This window comes from Martes martes, assembly GCF_963455335.1.
Source record: "Martes martes genome assembly, chromosome: 7".
NCBI classification, from domain to species: Eukaryota; Metazoa; Chordata; class Mammalia; order Carnivora; family Mustelidae; genus Martes; species Martes martes.
This window is the reverse complement of record NC_137894.1, coordinates 12,262,841-12,284,280: the sequence shown is the minus strand read 5'-3', so window position 1 is coordinate 12,284,280 and position 21,440 is coordinate 12,262,841. Positions and strand designations below refer to the sequence as shown.

Sequence of the window (21,440 nt, the reverse complement as noted above, 5' to 3'; positions counted from 1 at the left end):
CATCTCTCTGAACGCAGGGTTCCAGAAACCTTGGTTTGGAAAAGATGACAAACACCTGTTGAGAGCCCTTTGAATGCCTGTATCCTAGATTTAAGATTTGGGTACAAATTGTATGTACACGGGATGAAAAAAGGCAGTGACGTGATGGAAAGAAATTGGTCTTGGAAAACACAGAATCCTAGCCTTGGCACTCACTGCTCTGAAGTCCATGGCCAAGTCATTTGTAAGCCTCTTGCACTCTTACTCCCTCCTCCACAGAACAGGAATACTTCTACTAGTTTGCAGGGCTCCTTGAAAGATCAAAGATGATCTTTCCACCAGCATTTCCATGGTACTTCCCAAGGGCCAGCCATGGTGTGGGCACAATCTCACTGAATGGTACTGCTATGAGAAGGAAGCTATAACATTCATGATATTGCTTGTTATGTATAGGTGAGCCCCTCAGTTAATCTGGGAAGGTAAAGAGGAAAGAAAGAAACTAGATCTCGCCTCAATAGATTTCATTATGGTTTGCCCCAAAACTCATCAAGGACACTGAAAATTTCCCCCATCATTTTGAGACACCTAGCTTCATCTTCTTGTTAAATTATATGGTATTTTGCTAAGTAGCAAAACCAAAATTGTATGGTACACTGGAAACTTACACAGTTGATTACTGAACAATGCAGGGGTCACAGGTGCCGATGCCCGGGACACAGTCCAAAACCTAACTACTAAACAGCCCCCGGTGATCAGAAGCCTTACCGATAATATCAACAGTTAACACATAATTTTGTAGGTTATCTGCATTCTCACAATAAAGTTAGCGAGGGAAAAGAAAAAGTTACTTTGTAAAAAATCATAAGGAAGAGAAAATACATTTACAGTATTTATTGGGGGAAAAGAAAATTGCGTGTAAATGGACCCAGGCATAAACATTTCCCAAAGAGCCTGAGAAGGCACAATAACTTTTTTTTAGAGAATTCCTGACACATACTATTTTCTTCTGTTTTAATCGATATGAAATGACATTGACCAGTTAAAACAAAACAAGATTTCCCCCCCCCCGGGGTTAGGGTCCAGCTTCCTTATGGCTGCTGGGGTGGGGATGTGAGGTTTTAGTCTAAGGCCAAACAGATCACAACATTCTCTCTGAGCAGCCCCACGCAGACACAAGCCACACACACGTCTCCCCCGAGTTAGAAAGCAGAGCCAACTCACGTGCCCAGACGCTCCTCGTGCTTTCTGCTGTCTTTTCCCCACACTTCAATGTCCAAAATGCCCATCCTGTCAGAGAAGTAGTGAAAGTCAAACTGTTCCCGCCACTGCGGATTTGCACTCTTACACAGTGTCTAGAAAACATGCAGTTATAATATTTATTTTCTTAAAATGCCATTCATCACGACAGAAGCTACATACATTCATTTCATGTCTACCCGGCAGGAGATGGGGACGGTGTGCCCCTCCCTCAGAAAGTTAAACTTTCCGTTTTGGAACGAAAGGGACTTTGAGGTTTCGGGAATTGGCAAACCATCGCTCCCCGTTTAGCTCACCCGCAGATTCAAGTATGTATCGAGCCCGTTAGCAAGAGTGACCCCACCAGAATTACCCCACAAGGAACCATAAATTATAGAGATATTATAGACATATTAAACATATCTCAATAGACAGTTACAGTAGTTCTCTCACAAAAGATACTCCTCATTGGTTAATCGAATGCAAGTAAGTAACAATTTTATTAGCGCATCCATTCAGTGCTGGCATTAGAAGTCCATAATTTAGGAGGCTGAGGTGTCCATTGCACTGTACTGATGCTTTGCATGAGAAACCTGTCCCTGGGCCACTGCTGCCTGGTTTTAAATCTGAGTTTACTGAGTCCGGACACATGAGCAAGAAAAAGACGAAGAAACCCCAGGATGGCCACACCGAAAAAGTTAACAGCCTGGTCTGAAAACTCCACAAGGGTTTCTGGGTTCTCCCGGTGACTGCGAACTGCTTACGGGCTTGATACCTTGGCAGCATTTTTTTTTTAATTTTATTATTATTATTTATTTTGCTTTTGTTTCATTGACCCAGAGACTGAATTTGTTAATAAAACGGAGCATGAATGCTGGGCACGGACCATCAGAAGAACTGAGTCAACTGTTAATCCAAGCACCAAACCGTTTCTGCTAGGGAAAATGGGGACAACTCAGACGTCGGCTGTAGCCAACATCGTGTAATATCTTTTAAGCTCTTTCTCACATTGAGCTTAATATATCAGATCACAGAATTTAGAAACCACAGGAAAAAAAATATTCGACCACAAATTAAATGTGATATTCCCCAAGGGGGTACTGGAACAAATACGGGACTCGTGCTGTACTTCACCTTAGTCCAAAGGGCTAAGTGTACTTAGAGATGAATAATTTTTCTATAAATCCTTAGCCTGACCCTGGCTGGCTAAAGGAATCTTAGTGGAGAGATGTGTTCACTCTGGATACATTCACTGTCAGGTACAGCCTGAAACAACCTGATTAAAATAATCATCTGCCTCATTCTGCTGTAACTCACCCAGAATTTTTTAACGTTTCTCAAAAATGATGCTCTGGTGTGAGCTTCAACTCTTTACTCCTTGTGGTGGAGTAAGTGATGTTTAATGTTTGATTTTGCACTGAAGAGCATGCAGCAGAAACAACCTTTTGCTCTCCAAATAATTTCCCAACTACATCTGTCTGCATGTGTTATGTCCTCTACACTGGGAAGCCCAAATTACAAATATCCTCGCATCTATTTTCAAAATCTTCCACCAGTGTTTTTGGGTTTTTGGGGGGTTTTTTTTTTGCTTGTTTGTTTTTGATTTTTGGTTTTTTGGGGTTTGTTTTTTTTTTTTTTTTTTTCCTGTGTGGCTTTGGGCAAGTGACTTAACTTTCTGGTACCCTCGTTCCCCCAACCCATAAAAACCTAGGAAATATTCCTGTCTGACAGTTATGCAAAACGAATTCATTACCATGGTTTGGAGACTACGGTTTTTGAAATAAAAACCACACCAAATTACTAAGATTAAAAATTAAGTGGAATTTGTTTCAGGAGAGTAAGATGATTGAGTTATAAAGGCAGCTAAAAATACCATTACTTTTGTTCAAAACAAATCACTAATACTTCAGTTTAAAAAAAAAAATTACAGCAACCAGCATCAAATGCCCATTTTTGGTGTTAATAGTAATATGTAAGAGAAAGCAAAGAATATATGATTTTGAAAATATTTTTCATTATCTCAAGTGTTTTCACCCAAATATATTACATGATTTTATTTTTGTAGGATTTTGGAAATATTTAGTTATCCCTTTCCTGCAATCTTTGAAACGTTTGCTTATTTTCAAAATGAAAATAAATCATGCAACCAAATCTGTTATTTAATAAGTTTTCTCTAGCTCCAGTTACTATATTAAAATAAATTATGCTAAGCAACCCAATAGGTATATTAATTGACTACAGCTATATAATTATTCTGTTGTCTGGAATGCTCCTAATTAAGTTACGAGGGATAAAACTAAATTTCTCCTCTTCTTGTGAAATTCAAAGTGGAAAACATTTTTTTTTTTCAGTTCCTTTATTATGAAAGATCTTGTACTTCTTAAGGAATTGACAGAACTTACCTTACTTTTATACCTCTGATCTCCCAGTTTTAACTGGACAAACATCTCTGTCATGCTTCCTCCTGCGACATCCTTCCCTTCCAACAACGTTATACTTATAATCCCGTTCCAGAGCTGGTTCTTTCTCAGGGACTCTGAGAGCCGCAGGTTACGTATCAAAGAGGACTAAAGCAAAGAATGAAGATGACATATAAACTTGCTGATAATTCTTGAGTGTGACTTTGGTGATCACAGGAATTCCAGCTTTCAGTATGGGATTATGAGTAGCACTCCCTGACTGGTCAAAGTGTTATGAGTCTTCATTGATTTTGCAAACCTGCAAGCACAGTTATGTGATTTCCTTCTCGAGCCCTGGACTTGTAACAATATAGTGAAGGATGATTGGGAGCAACGCTTGGATTTGGCACTGGCCTCTACTCCCACCCAGATGTGCTCCTTGGTAGGAATTCTTCATGGGGCCCTCAGCTATTTTAATAGTAGGAAGGGAGGAAAAGCATTCTGGGAAACAGAGAGAACAGAGCAATGCACTGCTTGCAAGGAAACAAAATTCCTGCGGGTATTTAGAAATAATGGTTTTGAATTTATCCTTCACACTTGAATCTTTCCACACTTCCCCGTATTCCTTGGGCTACTACTAAAAAGCCCTGCACCACTGTGAGATTCACAACTCCTGAACCTGCCTGCAATCAGCTAGCCAGGCAAATGAGCTTTGCAGATCTGCAGGGAGGGGAAGGACGTAGAAAGCACTTAGCATGGTGCCTGGGATCCAGTAGAGATTCAGTAACTGTTAACTTATTTTTTTTTTCTTTTCTAAATTATATTACTCATGCACACTCACACACCCCTTAAACAGAATATAGAAAAAAGCAAACATCCCCTATTATTAAATTATAAAGAGGACAAGCACACTTTGTTTATTTTTAATTTCCATTATGTAAATTTTCAAACATACACAAAGGCAGAGAGAATGGTATATAAATCTCCACGTACTTATTCATCTGATTCAACATTTTTGCCCATCTGATTTCATGTATCCCTTCCCTCGTTCTCTCTGGCTGAAATATTTGAAAGCAAAAATCCATATTTGTTTTTCCATAAGCACCATGCCATGATCACACTCCACAAAAGTAACCATAATTCCCTTACTATCGTGAAATACCCAGCACCCATTCGCATGTCCCTGAAGGTCTCAACCATGTCTTTTTTTACGGTGAGTTTGTCGGAATGAGGATCCCCGCACGCTCCGCACGCTGCATTATATGGCGGAGTTCATTTACGTTTGCCGCTCGATACGTGAAATGGTACAAGCATAGACCGCTTTATTTGAAGGAGAAATAAATGGACTGAAGAATGTAAATGGCATCAAGTATCACAGGAAAGCAATGGATTTCTAACACTATATATTCATTCCCTGTCATCTGCGCAATATATCTTCGAGATCATTCAGACACCAATTTGCTCGGACACCAGTTAGTCACAATTTATCACAACAAATGGTATGTCAGTATCATATTAATTATATCCCAGCTTACCTCATCCAACACATGTCACTCCACCACTTTTAAAAAATGATACAGCAGGGCCACCCCAACCATTTGGCGCGTCCTTTTGTGCCTACCTTTAAACAAAACACATTCAAGGAAATCTACACTCTCAAACTTCTCAACTGTGTAGCTTTTCTCTTAAAATGCAGGCATAGGCATGCGCACACGTGCACACACGCACACAGACACACACACACACACGAGTTTTGGAGGTGCTGAGAGAGAACCAGGATTTTCAAAAGAAAAAAAAAAAATCCCTGTCCTCGGGAGAACATGGATTATCCTTTCTTAACCTCTGTTTCCAGTTTGGTTGTACATAGAATATATTCACTAATGAAACTTTATTAAATAATTAAAGTTAAGCAATTTCATGGTTATTAAAAACACAGCATATAAATAGACACATATATGAACATATATGTATATGCATTTGTAACTCTGTGATCTTATAGAGCTGGATACGTTGAATATATTTTATACCTTATTAAGTACCGGGGCTGAAAATCTCTATCTTTAAAAGGAAAATGAGGTTTTGATTCATATATCCTGCTACGATTCTTTTTAATTTTTTTCTTCTTAAAGTTTGACTTGCCAACCAAGAAGCTAAACCATGACCTGTCCCATGGCCATGCTTCAAAGCTCCGACAGATATATTCCTCCCTAAACACTGCAACTATTTCAAAATCCTTTTTATAAAGAAGGGAGTAATGTCCACATGGGATCAAAGGGCATCCTACAGTCTGGCAATTGCCTAAGAAAAATGGCACTGCTTCCATGAAATATGCCCTAAAATAATTTTGTGGCTCGGTATGTCCTAATTTCAAATTGGATGTTTATCTTGGAAAGGCTTCTATCTAACTTGTCCATAAAACAGCCCCACTTAGCTCTATGAGCTCTGTGAAAATGGAATCCAAAGCTGGTTATTAAGGGGGCCGAGAGATAGGTTCCATATGGCAGAACAGCATGGGAGGGCAAAGCGGAGGCCTACATCAGGCGCGGCTTGGCTGGAGCTCCTGATCTATCCACGGACACTCGTTGCATTACACCATAACATCTGGATTATTGCTTGTAATGTCCCTGGGAAATATCCACTTTCCATCAAAGCCTTTATCTATCTCAGTCGGACTTAGAACATTTTAGTATTTAACGCAGTCATGTTTGATGTGACGGACTTGGTCTTTGCCGTCCAAGATTTTTTTTCCCCCCTTACTAAAGGAGGGTAGGAAAAGTGAACTATTTATTGCAGAGTTCCCAGATAGAAAACGAACACAAGGACTTTATTCTCCTTAGTCTACCCTCGACCTTTCTGCAAAAGGCACTACAAGGTTATGTCCAAAAGAAGTTTTGTCTACGAGCAACATATTCTGGGCGGGGGTAAGGGGGGTGTGTTTTAAAGAAGTGTCTTAATTACTTTAACATGTATTTGAGACAAGTGATGAGCCTTAAGCACGGAGCCACTGGGGGAAGGGCGGGTATTGTAAGAGCCCATCCTCTGTGTGCTCTGATGCAAACCTGGGCTCCCCAAATCTTTTGTGCTCTTCAAACAATCCCTGTCTCCCCACAATAAATCCACTCCCCTGCACTCACTCAGCTAACTCCATAGTTCAGGTTTTCACGTCTGTGCCTGAGCCTATAAGTGAAATTTGTCATCTTAATGCAGCCTGGAATGTGAAAGGAGAGAAGGAAATGACCCATCAAAGGAGAAGCCCACCCCACCTGCGCTGAAACAGACACCAGGAGATAGAGCAAAGTTTCTGGGTCCTGACCCTAATTTCTCAGCCGACATAAAGGATAAAATATAGTACATCAGGGTTTTGTTATTTTTCTCCTTCCTCCCTAAGGATCGGAACACTTCACTGTTTCTATGTTGCTTCATTCATAGGCGCTTTCTCTTCCTCAGCCCCCACCCCAGCAAACCCACACCTTTCCTCTGAACAGAAATTGTAACTTCCATCCAAAACGCACACGTTCGTTATGACCAGTGAATACGAGGTATGATATTTAACTTAGTGACATCCTGACTTTCACGGGGCACCTGGATGGTTCAGTTGGTTAAGGGTCCAACTCTCGGCTCAGGTCATGGTCTGGTCTCCGGGTTGTGGGATCTAGTCCCACGTGAGGTTCCACGCTCAACAGGGAGCCAACTGTCTGCTTGAGATTCTCTCTCTCCCTCTGCCTCTCCTCCCCTCACGTACCCCCCCCCCTAAAATAAACATATCTTTAAAAAAAAAAAGAAAGAAAGAAAGAAAAGAAACACAGACTTTCAGAAAAATGAAAAGCTTCAGGCACAATTTACTTCTGAGTCATGACAATTCCAGGGACAAGAAAGGGTTAAAAAAAGGGAGTAAAGGTGAAGGGAAGCACTGCAGAGAAACGTCACAAGTTCGTGATCTAGGCACAGGCTCTGAAAACAGTGAACGACTGTCATTCCTGGGATATATAAAACGGATTATGGCTTGGCCACATGCATTTCTGGAGGATTTCGGCCAAGTGGTGTACTGGGGAGATGGTGATGTGGATCCCAGCCTCTTGGCATGACTGCAGAAGAAAACCCAGAAATGACAGGCATGTCAGCAAGGTGCGTCCTCTCCGTCGTGGGCCAGGAAGAATGGCAGAGGGGTTAGGAGTAAAGAAACATCTTGAAAGGAGTAGCATGCGGTCGAGGAGCTGGGGCCACAGCCTGTAGTCACCAAAAGCAACGTGACAGTGGTCTATGCCAAAGTCTGGAACAGACCACACCAACCAGCACCACAGGACGGGTATCCAAAGCACTCCCTTGGGTGGGACAAAATACTAACCAAATTTTAAAAGACAGGAACAAAAAAGAGGGGCAGCGGGAAACTATGTGTACAACATTCTTCTAGGAAGGCATACCTACTAGGTGCCGAATACCATGTGGGTTCTTTTTCTATGATCTCAGTTACGGGAGTATAAAAATAGGTGTTCTGGGGTGCCTGGGTGGCTCAGTGGGTTAAAGCCTCTGCCTTGGGCTCAGGTCATGATCCCAGGGTCCTGGGATCGAGCCCCGCATCGGGCTCTCTGCTCGGCAGGGAGCCTGCTTCCTCCTCTCTCTCTGCCGACTTGTGATCTCTGTCTGTCAAATAAATAAATAAAATCTTTAAAAAAAAAAATGGGTGTTCTAACGCCACCAATGTGTCCTATTTTGACTCTCATTAGTTCCTTTTCCTAAGTCATTGTGAGAAAAGAGGTGTCAGTGGAAACAAATGCAAGGGGAAAAAATTAACTTTGTGAGCTAAATGAACAATAAAACAAGATTCAGCTCTGTTGGCATTGCTTAGAAAAGCTAAGGGAGAATATTCGGTCTGTAAAAGGTTTCCCTGAAATAGCCCTTCTAAGCTTTTTTTTTTTTTCCCCCACATGTAAAACAACTGTTCATTGTCAACAGCTTTTATAACATGACATGAGAAGATCCGTACATTCATGCAACAGGCTCCCAGAGAAGCTCCTCTTGGCAGATTCTTACATCAGCCGAAGAGGATCCTGTAGGCATAAATTCTCTTAGAACCACACAAAAAAATCTCTGCGTCAGGACATAAAGAAAGCCTTTTAAATTTCCCACAAGGACATGGACATGGACCATGAGATTTATACTTGTACATGAGAACTAGATTATAGTCCCAAGGATAATGAATAACCTGCAGGTTGTACAGCTATATCAGCTAGAAAAGCCTTCCATGAAATTTAACATTTTTTTCATTGTGGGAAAAAAAAACTACCATTGCTCAGTTTTTGCACTCCAAAATAAAAAAAAAATAAAGATTTTGAAAAAATTTGATATGGTCTATAAATACCCACTTCTCAGGGATTAGGAACAGGAAAATGCTTCCCACACATTTCCTACCCTTAAAAATGAAAATTAAAAAAAAAAAGAAAAGAAAAGAAAAGAAGGCCACCTGATTCAACAAGATTTTCTTTTTCACCCTAACCCTAAGAAGTTCAATGTTAAATGCTATGCACGTATGTAGTAACATGAAGTCTGCAGTATTTCTGGATTCCCTTCTGTGTTCCACGTTTCTATGTCTCTCCTTCAGGTACAATACTTCAAGGGCATCCCTATCCAGGACCCACCGTACCTCCCTCTACGGCAAAGCAAGCAAGTCACTCTCAGGCTTCTGCAATGGGCAGGGCTGGCCCCTGAGTACCTTTGGGCGTTTTGCGTGCCAGGAGCTGCACTCACTTCGCACTAATTCCAGCCCTACCTAAGACTTGGCAGCTTTGTCTTGTAGCTTCTAGCTTTGTCTCCTCCTCTCCCAACACCCCACGTCACACCCAAGTCCACCCCAGTGGTTCTCAAACTTGATCGTGCTTCAGAATTCCCTGCCAAGGCTTGCTGGAAGATTGCTGGGGTCCATCCGTAGAGTCTCTGATTCAAGAGGTCCGCAATGTTGGGAGGGTGGGGCGGGTCACAAATTCACATTTCTAACAATATCCAGGGGATGCTGATGCTGCTGGTCCCAGGGGCTCTACTTGGAAAACCCAATTGGTTGAAGCTTGATAGTATATGCTTTGGAGCACTTGGGATGGGCCAAATTATTTTATATGGTTGTATCTCAATTCACTTCTTCCTCCCTCTCATTTGCTCTCAGTGCTCTGTCCCCAGCATTCAGCCCACCTGCAAGGCTAGTATACAGTCTAACCACACCCTCTGAACACCCCTACCTCCCTACAGTCTTGCCTTCTGCTGACTCCGCAATCACACGGCCAAGTCCGTGTCATCTTTGAATCGTCAGGACAACATTCTGGCCAACCTAGTATGTGCTCAGTGACAGGGTTTGGGCCAAAGTTGACTCTTATGTCACTGAGAGGAGACATTTGGTGAGAAGTTTAGGGAGGGAGCAGCTCTGTTTTTCTGGTCCGGAGCACACATGCGATTAGAGAAGGCTAACAGATTCATGGCCTTACCTGAGCATGACTGAGGCCCCCAGAAATGAGGAAAGGCCCTAGAGGTCTTTCTACCCAGAGAGATAGTTATATGGATTTATAGACTGCCTTTCAGAAGTCCTAGATATCAGACAGAAACAGAGGGACAGATGAACCAAAGGAATAAAAGGGAAGGAAAACAGAGAGGGTATGACCTAAATTCATGAAGAATCCTTATCCTGGGACTCATGAATCTTATAAAATAATGGCAATTTTAAAAGTATCCCAAAAAGCCGGGGTGCCTGGGTGGCTCAGTGGGTTAAGGCCTCTGCCTTCGGCTCGGGTCATGATCCCAGGGTCCTGGGATCGAGCCCCGCATCGGGCTCTCTACTCAGCAGGGAGCCTGCTTCCCCTCCTCTCTGTCTCTGCCTGCCTCTCTGCCTACTTGTGATCTCTGTCTGTCAAATAAATAAATAAAATATTTTAAAAAAACAGTATCCCAAAAAGCCAATAGCAAAAGCCCCTTTAGGTTGCACCAGAATCCAAAGGGAAAAGAGAACCACAATGGATAGTGAAAATAGAGGGGATATAATGCAGACACCTGCTCTCCCAGGTATAGGATGCCTGGGAGACCAAACAGACATGGCTAAGAAAACCTAAGTAGGCAACAGAAGGAAGCTCTCCCCAACACTCTGGGGCTGGAAAGGGAGGTGGACAAATTTTCCCTGCCAAGGTCCAGAGAATAAATATTCAGGCTCCAGGCTGTTAAGTCTCTGCCCCAACTACAGTACTCCACAGCTGCCAAGTAGAGACAATGCTTACACAGATGGGAACAGCTCTATTGCAACATTACTTGCAAATCCAGACCTAGGGGTGGATTTGTGCCCTCAGGCTGAGGTTCTGCAAGCCCTGGGTAGTGAGGCAGGAAGAGTAAATACTAGGGTCAGGCTCACCTGGTAGAAGCTGAAACCATGGCAGGTCTAAGAGAAAATGCAAAATACGGTCCATGTCCAGACACCACATGAAACAGAGGGAAAAAGGAGAAATACCCTGGAAATTCTCCTACTTGGTAGTATCTTAACAATTCCTCTCGTGGTATAAAGCCAGCTGGAGGCCACCTGACAGGTGAACCTAGAAAACATATCCTGTGGTTATCAGCCTCTGTAATAACAGAGAGGAACAAAGATACAAGAATATGAAGTTGAACAGTCCAAAGACTGGCACCACTAGTGAACTAATTTCATACATAAAAGTGGTGTAGGTCAGGTCTCTTACTTCAGATTACTGGTATACCCAGTATAAACCAATGGTCAAAGAGGGGTTATGTAAAAAATCAAGATTTATTGCAGAGCAAATGCATGTACAGTAAAGGAAATTCTAGGAAAGGGGAATTGTGGTTGGCCACAGGACCAGCAAAGACCCAGACAGGGGAAGGGTGTGGGTGTGGGTGCGTGTGCATGGATTGCTGAATACAGTCAGTGATTTCTCAGTTTCTCGGTTCCATCTTTTATCATTATGGGTTTTTTTCCCCCCATTAAACTATCTGATATTAGAGAAGTCACTGTTGTTAATTTTCTACGTGATACATGCATTAGAAAGAGAGTAAGATTTGGAAACAGATCTCTTCACAGAAAAGATTATAAATATCTAAAATATCTATTTATTAAATAAAATAAATATCTGTTTAATAAAATAAATATCTACTTATCTAAATAAACTTCTAAAAAGAGCTAATTATCTGATTCAGGCCCTGTTAAATCAGATTCTCAATTCTCACACTAAAATGTTCATCAGAAGGTAAACAGGCTCTGGGTGAAACCAAACCTTCTTTGTTAAAGGTAATCTCTCTGTATTTACTACGTTATGGTTAAGGTCAATAGAATAAGAAAACACTTTAGAAGAGAGGCTGCCATTCTGGGTCCCTTTGGATGGTGCAAAATTATAAACTTATGGGGTTTAAGAGGGAATTACCTAAATAAAGTTAAGCCATTAAAAGACTAAGATTGAGGTGAAAAAGTCAATGACATTTTATAGAGAATACATTACTTAGGACTAATAAAATTTTAGATACTCATAGCATAGTAATCTCTATGTCAAGTTTCTGTTGCCTCATTTTTAAATATAATATGGAAATCTTAAAAAAAAAAAAAAAGAAGAAGCAGCTTACAGTTTAAAAAATACCAAGACAGGTTGATCAGGCTATTTTAACTACTTTTACAGAGGGTTAATCATCGTGCCTACAGATTTTCCATGGCACTCATTTTCATAAATCAGATTAGAAGCTCCCTCACTTTCTCCACAAAACCTGCAAACTCTAAGTAGCAAAAAGTCAACTTAACAATTGAAATTCTTCACCAACACATAAACCATATCCCTCATGTAAGATCATGAGTGGCATTCAATGAGCTCTACTCATTGAAAGTTTTATTAAACACAGGCCCCAGGTCTGGGCATTTATTAACTCTCTGAGCCCAGTGCACTGAAGTCAAAATTCTAGAAACGACCACGAGAGGGGAAAAAAAAACAAAAACACCACAGCAGCTCGGTGGTAAGACACAAGTCTGCAATACAGATATAAATACTGCTCTCCAGGATCCTCTGTGTCTTTCGTATTTGTGATATCTTTATCCAGGCCGTCAACATTTCTTCTCTCCCTCCTCATTCCTTTGGTCATTCTCCCATAACCTCTCCTGTCCTCCCTAGACTCCAATATTCCCCAAGCTCACAATTTTTCTTTCTAGCCTTTATGTTCTCCCACAAACTGCCAGAGCTCTTCCACAGGCCGGAGCTCCCTAACTAAAGATGGTTATTGATGTACAGTACCAGTGTTTTAGTGCAGCGGCAGAATCAATAAACGAGAAAATACTGCTTTGTCAGGCTTCTCCAAAGCATGCCGGGAAAGTTTACTGCTTCGGATGGTTACAGAAGCTCTTAATATGGGAGAGCAAGAGCTGGGCTCCCTTCTGTGGCAAGAAATGATGTTCTTCTACCCTCTAGTGACTATAAAGGAATAAGACAAAAGTTGGGAGGAATTTTTGAGACAGCTTCACATTATTATTTATTGTCTCTTAATTTTATTTCTTAAAAAAAAAAAACAGAAAACACACATACACAAGAAAAAAAAAGAGCCTTGTAAACCAAGTGAACTGGTTAATAAAACAACTTATCATGGTCATTTTTAGAGTGTATAAAATGCAAAGGATACACATTTTAGTAAGAGGTGGGCTTTGAGTCCTTTGGATTTTAAAAAAGGTTTGGAAAGTTTGTCTTTCTTCCCAAGTGATTAGTGCTAGTCAGGGGACAATTCTGTCTCTTTCTGTCTTACAAATGCACACACACACACACACACACACACTTTTACAAACTCACAAAGCCTTTGTTTCAATCACTTTATTTTACAGAGACGTAAACGACTGAAGTACCAAGAGGATAGAAGAGAGCGGGCATGCATTTGTGCATTTACGTGTGTGTCAATGTATATACAATGTATATACAAAGATTGCCGGTATATCTGCTTTGAGGCATGCGTTGCGCACACACATACACATACACATACACACACACACACACACACACACACATCACAGTCACCTCCACATCTCTTTAAAAAGTAGCAGAGTAGCAACATTAAAGTTACAAATACTTTTTTGGTTTTGTTTATGTTCACATCACTGTTGACATGTAGTCACTAGGACTTACTGATTCAATAACCAGATAGATTAACAATGTTTTCTTACCTTGTACACAGAGAGCTTTTACAAATTGGACAACAGTTTATGATTGCTTAAAAAGATACCAGCAATGTAAAAAAAAAAAAAAAAAATTACCAGTACTTCATGAAGAAAGCTTTCAAGAAACTTTCAGCAAAGAAGGTAATAAACAGAAAAATAGGACTAATACAAGAGAGATTTATAAAATACACCACACAGTCCTCTCGATCAATCTTTTCATTGCCCCTACAATACCAAAGCTAGTTTCCATCTAGTGGTATATAACTTCCTAAAGGACTAATTCAAACAGCACTATATTCCAAATAATCCAGGCTTAATGAAGTGTAACATTCTAACATGGCTGGTACATAAAAAATGTCACCACTAACACATGTATAAGTTCAAACATCTGGTTATGCCCTTTTTAAATGAAATTTAAAAGGGAGGTTGTTTCCCTCTTATTAGTAGCAACAATGAGAAGAGAATGCTGTTACTATGTATAAAGATTGGGCAATACCAGTCACGTGTATTGCCACAAAGATGAAATTTCCCCAAATGACGTAAAGAAAAAAAAAACAAGTATATTTACCTTGCTGGCACTCAACCGCTTCCGACTTGACCAACGCTAGGGATTGAGTCCATTGAATGGTGGAAAATGGCAAAAGGAAAGAAAGAAATAGAATCGTTAATAACAAAATTCATTAGTTAGATGGTGCACACTCTAGTCAAGCAACATATACCTGAGTTCTGAGGTTAAAGAGAAAACACGTTTGAGCAAAAAAACAGAAACAGAAAAAAATCCCATTTCTGCTGTTGTGTGACATCGTTTTCTCCTAGTATTCAATAATCAGAAGATAGGACATAATGAATACTGCTCAGTCTCAGTATGAGAAGACTCTTCATCTTTAAAATGCTTTGAATTGCCTTAAAGATCTCTCATTTCATGTCTAAAAGCAAATCTGCAAAGGAAGATTTCTCCTACTTAAAAAATTCAGATAGTATTCTAAAAATATTTAAGAAGTTCATGGACAATGTTTGTGCATGTTTAGGTTTCCATACTTTTAGAAACTTAAAAAAAAAAAATCATTCCACTTACCCCCATGATCAAATCTCAATATTCAAAATAATAGGGAAAAATAAATCTGAGCTGTTCCTGCACAATTAAGAAAAATAGGCTAATAGAGCACCAAGGAAGGGTAGAACAAATTTTCTGAACAGCAAGTAACTTCACCACTGTTCTCTTTTGATCTCTCATTTGTCATGCTAAGGCTGCTGAATTTCGTCTACAATTAAAATTCTTTCCTAGCAAAATCCTCTCATTATCCCTGTCACCATCCAGGACTGCGAAGCTCTCCTCTGGCTGGTTAACCAGCTAACTGGATGTTAAAACTTGGATAAATTTGGGAGATTACTGCGCAATTATGAATCTAATCGAGCAGACCACATTTCCTATTATGCTTAAAGGAAAAAATACCTTTAGGCAAATGACCTTACCCACTTTGCCAATACGTCTTCCCAATCAATTAGAAACCAGAAAATACATAGTCTTTGGGGGAAATTCACTTACATTCCAGTGACCAGCAACCACAAACACTGGTAGAAAAATGACCTGAACATATTCTTAATTAAAAACACCTCCCACTGAAAATAAATAAATAAATAAATAAATAAAATAACAATTAAAAAAAAAACCAAAAAACAAAAAACACTCCCCCGCCACAACAGCTGCAGAGCTATAGATTACAATCTGGGTATTAAAGTCAGTTCTTTTTCTATTTTCCTAACATCATACTGACAAACAGTTTCACCCAAACAACCACCAAAATTAATTACCATCCTAGAGGTACACACGTCTAGCTAGTGCTCTCTGACATAGAATGCATTTGATTTTTTTTAACAATCATAAAAAAAAATTAATGGAAATGAAATGCCCGTCTGCTTATTACACTACTAAGAGCTACCATATATTGGCAGTCTACCCCATGCCAAACACTGTATTTGATCATCTCCATCTTCATAATCCCGTAAAATACTTTTTTTTTTTTTAATCTCCATTTCACACGCGAGGAAACTGTCGTTGAGAGAGGTTAAGTAATTCTGTGTATGTGACCTGATCACTTAACTTCTCAAAGCATGAAAGTAGCGGAGCTGGGATTCAGATCCAGGCCGTCTGAGGACAGAGCCCGCAATGCCAACCACAACCCAAGGAAAAGAAACAGATGGTGGGTTTCTCAGCCTTCCACCCGGCACCTGCCTTCTGCCTCTACCACGTCCATGCACACTTAAAGCCCTGGACATGAGGGTGAGTTCACCGACATTCTGCTCGTGTTCAGATTTCTGTCAGTCTGGTTCTCAAGTGACAAAGACTCCCACGGTGGGAATTTACAGACAAGTGGATTCCTGATCGAATGATCTCGTCTTTCCAGTCTTGAGTGTTAGTTATTGCTGTTTAAAAACCCCACACAAGGATGTCTTTAAATATTCAGATAGTGCAAAGAACAAAGGTTTTCTGATACCTGCTCTCTCCCAAGGCCCCCATAGGCATAGCATTAAGCTGAAAAACCACATACGGACCTGGATAGAGGATTCCTTGCTTGGGGATACTTTGACCAAGTACATGAACAGAAGAATAAAACTACTGATCAGAACAAATCAGAGCAGGCAGGGTTTTCTGTATTATAATGCCCCATAAAATATATACACAAGAAATATAGTGTACCCTAGACCTCTACCAGACAAGCAAAGAACAAAGAAAATGAGAAAACGCAGGAGTGAGCAGATACACAGTCTGGCAAACTCTTGAAAAGAAGTGGGGGAGGGGGGCAGGGAGTCAAGGAAAAAAAGGGCTAAACTCAGTAACATGAAAAGTGCGGCTCCTTTCAGGACTCTGAAGTTTTTCTTTGAGATGTTTGACAAAAGCACATCCAGGCAGCACCTCGTATTAACACCTCTGCAATTTGAACTGCATCTGAACTAAAATGGCGTTACTTTAAAATTCCAAATTTGGGGGGCACCTGGGTGGCTCAGTGGGTTAAAGCTTCTGCCTTCAGCTTGGGTCATGGTCCCAAGGTCCTGGGATCGAGCCCCACATCGGGCTCTCTGCTCAGTGGGAAGCCTGCTTCCCTTCCTCTCTCTCTGCCTGCCTCTCTGCCTACTTGTGATCTCTGTCTGTCAAATAAATAAATAAAAATCTTTGAAAAAAAAAATTTCAAATTTTGGCAATATCTAAATATATGTTAAGGGCCCTAGACATAATCCAGTCTGCTACAGAAACATTCACAACAGGAATACCTAGGCAACTGCTTCTATGAAAAATTATCCAACTTCCCGAACCCCACTTGCATATGTAAGAAAATTTTCAGCACGTATCAGGTAGCAATTGCTCGATGATGGGGCCAATGGTACTTATTTACACGGCCTGTTATTTTAGCGTGGCGTCCAGCTCAAGGAACCAGTCACTGACCACACACACTGACACCGAATCTAATAGCAATACTGTCCAGGCTGAGAGAAGCGAAAGAAAACCCTCCTTCGCTATGTTGGATAGGGGAAAAAAAAAAAAGTGTATGTTCAACATCAATTTAAGATACTTTAATACCATGATATCAGCTTTATTGAGGTTTCCAGTTTCCAAAGGACTGTTTCTCTAAAAAATAAATAAATGGAAGGGTTTTTCTTTTTCCCCCAGTTACTGTCAACTAAACGCTCATAAGTAAAGAATTCAAATTAAAAATAGCAACAACTGAGTTGACTTTCTGGCAACTAAAAAAAAAATCACTGTTCAGCTTTCTACCCCTCTCTATCTTCTGTGAGTTTACTAGTAAGTCAGTCCTGATTTTCACCATGAAAATAAATTACAACTAAAAGCAAAGGTGATGTCAAAATGAAGAATATTCTCCTCATATGATCCCATTGACTGAATTCAAGAAGTAGTACTGGAGGCCTAATTTCAGATTTTCATACCAGAGTCTAAACATGCTTAAATTTGAACACATTCTAGTCCTTTTCCAAGTAGATATTTTACTTGGCTTTAGAAACACCTTTCAAATAAGTTCTGATCAAAGATGCTTTTTGTTCTTATTTTAATTGTTGGAATTCTAAGGCCTGACCCCTGCATATAAAACTAGGTTATGATTTGTAGTCACAGATCTGCTCATAAGAACACACTCCCAGTCAAATCGTCATAAAATCCAATGCTTTGTTGGTGTTAGAGAGATCTTCAATAGGCCGTGCATTAACTAGAAACATCCATGTGATAATAGATCAGAGGATATTAAAATTTATGTCTTCCCGAAAGTACTCTCAACAGAAAATGTGATAGCTGAAAGAAAACAAAATAAACTGGAATGCTACAAATACGTATTTGATCACCTTAATAATTTACAGTGTAATAATTAAATCCCGGGAACTGCTTTGCATAACTGAATAATGTCTAAGTCCTCCAGTACCTAAGAAAATAGTTAATGGAAATCTTACCACTTAGGAAAAGCATATGCATTTTAATAATTGCAACATCCACATCCTTAGCGAAAGTAGAGATCATTCCTTAAAGGATTTTCTTTCCAGAATTCCAAAATAAAGTGTGTGTAGAACCATAGATAGTACTTTACATCTTAATACAATTAATTTGTTTCCCTCCAAGAAAAATCACAAAAAATGCCAGCCATCCAGTAACCCAGTTATCAAAGGACAGTCGCAGTGAAGAATTTTGAAAAGAATAAAAGGGTCACACTTACATGTCTCTTGAAATCACCCTGTTTTACCACTAGGCTCAAATTTAACACAATCACCCCCATGTCCTCTTCTAAACTGTTTGGATCTTCCAATTTTAAAATATGTTCAGTCGTTCTAAAGGCAAAAAGCAATGAATAACGTTAGCACTTACGGGCAGTTACTATATAATCTCACGATGCATCGAGAGCTTACAGAAAAAGTCTCCTACCTTGGAGTAAGAGTGTGACACCAGTTTTAAAAAGCACCACATTCAGTAAAAAATAACCCAACCATCTTCAGAGTAGGGGAGCTGTACGGCATTGCCTAATTCAACAGTTGGTTAATGGATTCTTTTCGCTTACTGCCCAAATAAAATTTAAATACTTGTCTTATTTTTAGGTTACGTAGGTTAATGAACCTGCATATTAACAGTTCAAAATCCCATACACATTTTGGAACACGCTGTGGACGACTAAGTGTCTGACTCATACACTCAGGAGATAAAAGCTAAAATCAAAGAAAAATTCACATTTCAAAGCACGCTTTCATTTATATAGATTTTTTTTTTCATTTAAATCTAAACACATTACATTCAACGTTATCTTGAGTTCCCTCTAAAATTCAAAAATCACAATTAGAAGGTAAAAATACAATACCTGTTAAGCTCAAGATCTCTGAGAACGACAAAGGCAGAACCCATGAAATCAGATGTAGTTAAATCTCGGTCATATACCTACAAAGAGGGAAGAGGTCAGTAACACACATTAATAAGGTAAACCAACCGAATTTATTGAACTATTAATAAATGCGACAGGCTGGGGATTTTGAATTTGGTCTTCTAGATCTAAAAAATAATTTGCACCATACAGTTGAGGCATTAGGCCAAGCCGATGGTGAGAACGAAGATTATTCAAACTTGCCCATTTTTGCCTACCACGGCCAAAACAACAATAGAAAATACTCTTAAGGCAGGATTCATGTGCATTAAAATATTATGCACAATGGACTGCTCTCTGTAGTTTAAATGGTGTCTCATTAAAATTTAGTATTTTCCACGGTGAGCAGATCTGCCAATTAAATAGAAATTTGCTAAAGATTCTGTAGCAATCCTATACTGCACTCAACTCATGCAGTTTTAACCCAGATGTTAGAGCAATTGATGCTTACAACCGGTAGCTTAAAGCTCTATTAAGTATAAAGTTATTCCTAATGAGAAAGGCTTTCCTACTTGTCGCCACTACCCCAGCTGTAATAATTCTTCCACGTGCAATAACTTTAAATACAATCAATGGAGATATTATTTCCACTCTGATTTTCTGCGGAGTATATACCACTGATCTGAGAAAAACATACAGTTTCAGTGAAGGGTATAAATAATTCCTTCCACACTAATATTTTTCACCCAGAGCTTAATAATAATAAAAGAATTGGGAGTCGTGGTCTTTTTAAGGGGGCAAAAATTGCTGAGAAATCAATGTGTTTAACCGAAGAGCAGATTCGAAAGCCATCTGTGATTACCTTCACGCGGAGCTTTTGATCAAGGCTTTGAATGGGAAGTACAACTATCTCATCCCAAACCGGGTTCAAGTTCTTATATATGACTTTACTTTTGTACAGCGTCTTCCCGTTCAGCTTAAATTTCACATAGGGATCACTTGTGCCTTTAAAAGAAAAAAAGAGAGCAAGACGGGTTTTAAAAATACACGTTAAAGCCCAGGATCTCCATTAAGTAAAGATTCTTTCCACACTCCCCTTGGCTCTAAGCACTTCATGGAACGCACCTAGGACAAATGTCTCCCTGTGCAGGGATTGAAAGCCCCAGAGGTGGAGAGGAGAGAAAAATGAAACAATTTGGGGTAAATGACTGATTCTTCTTTGCCTTTCGTAGTAGAATACAAATGGGCTCCTTGAGCTTTTTCTGTTTGGTTTCCTTCTGAGTACTTCATCACTACACCACCCACAAAAATTCCAGAAACAAAATTCACCAGCACCAGCCGACGGTGTCAGGAGTCCTGGGGAGAAGCCCACCCCCGCCAAGAAGGGGCAGCAAGTCCGTGAAAAGGGAAAGAAACCATTTTCAAACACTTGGCCAGACGGCTGACTCAACAGAACTCTGTATTTTCGGATATAATCATAATAAATCAATCAATCTCTGGGACACACTGGCTCAAAAGATGGGGCCACGGGACGAGGACTGGAACCGGAGAGGGGCAGAGAGATTAAAATGACAAAGTTGTCATTCTTCACAGCCTCCTGCACCTGCAGTAAAGCCGGTGAACATTGTCTCGCCCCTGGCCAGCTGAACGCCACCCCAGCCAGGCCCTCAGCTGGCCTCAGGGCCGACACCCCTGGCCCACCCGGCTCCTCCCCGGGGAGCTTTGAAACAGACGCCAAGAAGTATGAGTCATGTCCCTCCAGCTACGATATCCCAAGCAGAAAGAAGGGTTGATGACGAACCCTCCTCCTTACTTCCAGATCAGTTTGGGGGAGGGGGGGAGGCTGTGAACACACGCTGTGAATTCTCTGTTGTGCATGTCCGTGCGTGGCTCTAAGTATGTCACCATATTTGGGACACACTTGTGAAACAATCATGAAAAAGTACACAAAGACCAACATATATTCTCTGACATACACCCCAGGCGCTGCAGACGGTGCCCAGCACAGGTCCCATACATTTATGGACGCGAATTTCTGCTATAAAGTCAAGCCAAAACAGCGAAAGATATTATCTCAAAAATTAATTAGGCTGCTCGGCTGCAAACCTTTACCAAGTCATTAATACCCCTCCTTCATTACCTTAAGCTCTTATTTTGTTAGCTCTGTTTTTTTGTTTTTGGGGGTTTTTTTGGGGGGGTGGGGTTGGTCTTTTTTTTTTTTTTTTGGTTTCTATTTAGCTGCCATATTAAAAATGACTGAAGGCAAATGCGATCCCTTCCCCAACTATTTTAACAGAAAGGGATTTCCCTAGAAAGCAA

At 40.3% G+C, this 21,440-nt stretch overlaps 1 protein-coding gene across 6 annotated transcripts in view; it reads right to left on the bottom strand.

Moving 5' to 3' along the window:
* MCTP2 (multiple C2 and transmembrane domain containing 2) overlaps positions 1-21,440 on the bottom strand; it is a 237,150-nt gene that overhangs the window by 124,845 nt on the left and 90,865 nt on the right. For 4 of the 6 annotated variants that reach the window (XM_080808083.1, XM_080808085.1, XM_080808086.1 and 1 more), the window contains 6 exons: positions 19,984-20,126; positions 19,122-19,198; positions 18,489-18,600; positions 14,342-14,377; positions 3,618-3,782; positions 1,201-1,331 (listed from right to left, as the gene is read on the bottom strand). In XM_080808083.1, coding sequence (XP_080664209.1) covers positions 1,201-1,331; positions 3,618-3,782; positions 14,342-14,377; positions 18,489-18,600; positions 19,122-19,198; positions 19,984-20,126 — 664 coding nt within the window. Of the gene's footprint in view, positions 1-1,200; positions 1,332-3,617; positions 3,783-14,341; positions 14,378-18,488; positions 18,601-19,121; positions 19,199-19,983; positions 20,127-21,440 lie in introns of those variants that run through there. The other 2 variants (XM_080808088.1, XM_080808087.1) reach the window with 2 other exon arrangements.